Genomic DNA, 2,935 nt, shown 5'->3' on the forward strand with positions numbered 1-2,935 from the left:
ACCATCCCCTGAACCTGCTTGGTCGGGTATTCAGTGTTGTTGCTGGCAGAGCTCCTTTACTGCACTTCCACCCGATCCACCATCTTGTTTGTTCTCCCATTACCTTTTAATTTAATTTTTCCACAAACTTTCTGAAGACATCTCATATCTCTCATCAATATGAAGGAAAATCGTCAATAAGAGTATGGGCATTGATTAATTTGCATATTTAGTCTTCAGAAGCTATGTGTGTATTTGATAATTACCATATTTTCTCTGAGGAGTTGTTGTAGTGCTGGGGATTAGACATTGGGCTGCTAACTGCAAGGCTGATAATTCAAAACCACTAGCTGCTCTGTGGGAGAAAAATGAGCCTGCCTGTTCTGGTAAAAATGTGCAGTTGGGAAATCTTAAATTCTAAACATGAATTGGAATTGATTTGATGACAGTGGGTGTGTTTGTTTTTGCTTTTTTATATTTTCACCTGATTAAAAGACAAGGATATCCTCTGAAATTATGGGGGAGGTGTCTGTCCCGTCCCAAGGTTTCAGGCATAGTAAATTTAAAAATAATCAAGCTGAAAAAGTGGGAAGGCTAAATTATATTGAAAAAAAAATATGCTAAAGTTCATCAAATTTAATATAAAATAAGATGTGTTATGATAACTGTGTCATCCCCCATTACATCACTTAATCTCTTAAATTCAGGAACATCTGATGTCAGTGTTTGTATCTGTATTCCATATTTCTTGGCATAGGCTAGTGAGTATTTCCAGAATAGCATCCATTTGTTGATATATCTCAGTTGGTATTTTGTCATTCCCTGACACCTTGTGATTGAAGGTCTGTTCTGCAGTCATCCCTGGAATTGTTCAACTGATGATATTAAACTTCTCCATTATGTCTTTCTTGAGATGTAGTCAATTTGATTGCTGAGTAGTCCATCTGGAAAAATCCACTTGTATAATTATCATTTATGTTGCTGAAAAAATGTGTTACCAAAGAATAGTTCATTAGTCCTACAAAACTCTGTCATGTGATCTCCAGCATTTTTGTCCATCACCAACGCCTTATTTTATAAATACTCATACTTCTTTGATTACAACTTTCAAATTATAATCACCATCTATTATCAATGGATTATGATTGATTAATTTTAGACTATAGAAGTTAGAAGAAAATCTATTTTGGATAAAGTAAGACCAGATTGCTCCTTGAAAACAATGATAGGACTTTCTCTCTCATACTTTGGATATGTTGTCAGGAAGGACAAGTCTCTGGAAAAGGACATCATGCTTGGTAAAGTAGAGGATCAGCTAAAAAGAAGACTTTCACCCAGATTACTGATACCATGGCAATGACAACAGCAATGGGCTTGCCCATAAAAATAATTCTGAGGATTGTGTAGGACCAGATAGTGTATTGTTTTGTACACAAGGTTACTCTGAGTAGAAGCTGACTTGAAAGCACTTAAAAATAACTATTGTCCATATAAATTTCAGATGATCTTGTATATCAAATAAAGTTAGCAATGTAATTAAGAGAATGGTTTTATTTAATTGGTATACAGTCTATAGGAGCGATTGTTTGCTCGATTTTAAAGCACATTGGCTGTGAACTTTTAATTCTTAGATGATAAGGAATATGTAAGGTTTCCTCAGATTCTGACATGAATAGACTATGAGCATGTGATGTTTATAAATAGAATATACACATAGAAGTATATATAAAACAAATTTTATTGTATATATGTATTTATATGTTCATGTATATAAAACAAATGCACTTTTTTGTACCACCATGTCTGGATTGGATTTCTAGCTTTAAAATGTAAAAACTTGGATTGGTTACTTCATTTCTCTAAATTGGGTTTTCTCATCATATAAAGGAGTTAATCAAATTCACTAATAGATTTGCTATATGCCTGAGTAACACAAATAGTTTGCACTCAGCTACTAACTAGAAGGTTGGCAATTCATATCCACTCATAAAAGTCTGGTAATATGCTTTTGGTAAAGAGGAGACCCTATTCTACTCACTTCTAGTCTGTATCAAATGGGACAGTATGAGTTGAAATAAATCTGTGGCAGTGGATTTGGTGTTTGGAATGGGTTTACTGTGAGGATTAAAGGCAGCAGAACTATTTTCAGCATAATGGAACTGTACAACAAATGTGGACAATTATTATTTGATATTAGTAATTATATGAGGATATGTAAAAAATATTGCTACAGAATCATAAAGATTAAACAAAAGCATCAAAATGAGAACCTCTGATTTCTCAATATATACTCTTTCTAGATCAATACCTTTTGTTGTTGTTGTTCAAAAGTAAAAACATTTATTATCAAGTGAATGGGGGAACAAAATGTGCATTAAATACTACATATTTGGTGGGGAGGACACCATACTTCCTTCCACACAATTACAATGAAAGACCTAACATTTATACATCTCCAATATCTTCATTTTACTCCTGTTATACCATGAATTAATAGGGAGTAGGTTCTAGCAGCTCAGGATCCTTTCTATTTGTGCTCACAAAGTGTGCCTTTCTGTGGGAAACAGACTGGTGCGTAAGATGAACCCAGGTAACTTCCTCTTTGGATTCCTTCTTTTTCTGATCATTTTCCTTCACTTGCTTCAGGAGGGTATAACAGCCTTTAGAGTACTTAATATGTTCAATGCACACATGAATTCTCTTGGTGAGGATATTACACTTGACTTGCTTATTCACAGAAATGCCAACAGCATGCTGGGTCACATTGTAAACTCTTCGAGTTTTGCTGTGGTAACATTTGTGGGGCATGCCTTTTTGAATTGTGTCCATTCCCGTTTTGTCCACAATATCATCTTTCTTGTAGATTTTCATGTATGTGGACAAAAGAATGACCCCATGTTTTCTGAAAGTCCTGGAGAACATATAGCGGGTACCTTTTTCCCTTTGTGTTCATCAT

At 34.6% G+C, this 2,935-nt stretch overlaps 1 protein-coding gene across 1 annotated transcript; it reads right to left on the bottom strand.

Annotated features, from left to right (window-relative positions):
* Positions 1–2,469: 2,469 nt before the first annotated feature.
* On the bottom strand, positions 2,470–2,850 carry LOC102812662 (60S ribosomal protein L21-like). Its single transcript, XM_006864315.1, has one exon. It carries the CDS (start codon positions 2,848–2,850, stop codon positions 2,470–2,472), a length of 381 nt encoding a protein of 126 aa, XP_006864377.1.
* Between the last annotated feature and the right edge of the window lie 85 nt (positions 2,851–2,935).

Source organism: Chrysochloris asiatica, unplaced genomic scaffold (genome assembly GCF_000296735.1).
Source record: "Chrysochloris asiatica unplaced genomic scaffold, ChrAsi1.0 scaffold00063, whole genome shotgun sequence".
Classification (NCBI taxonomy): domain Eukaryota; kingdom Metazoa; phylum Chordata; class Mammalia; order Afrosoricida; family Chrysochloridae; genus Chrysochloris; species Chrysochloris asiatica.

What these genes read in the sequence shown, in the direction of transcription:
- LOC102812662 (XM_006864315.1), bottom strand. Translation starts at nt 2,850, where the DNA reads ATGAAAATCTACAAGAAAGATGATATTGTGGACAAAACGGGAATGGAC.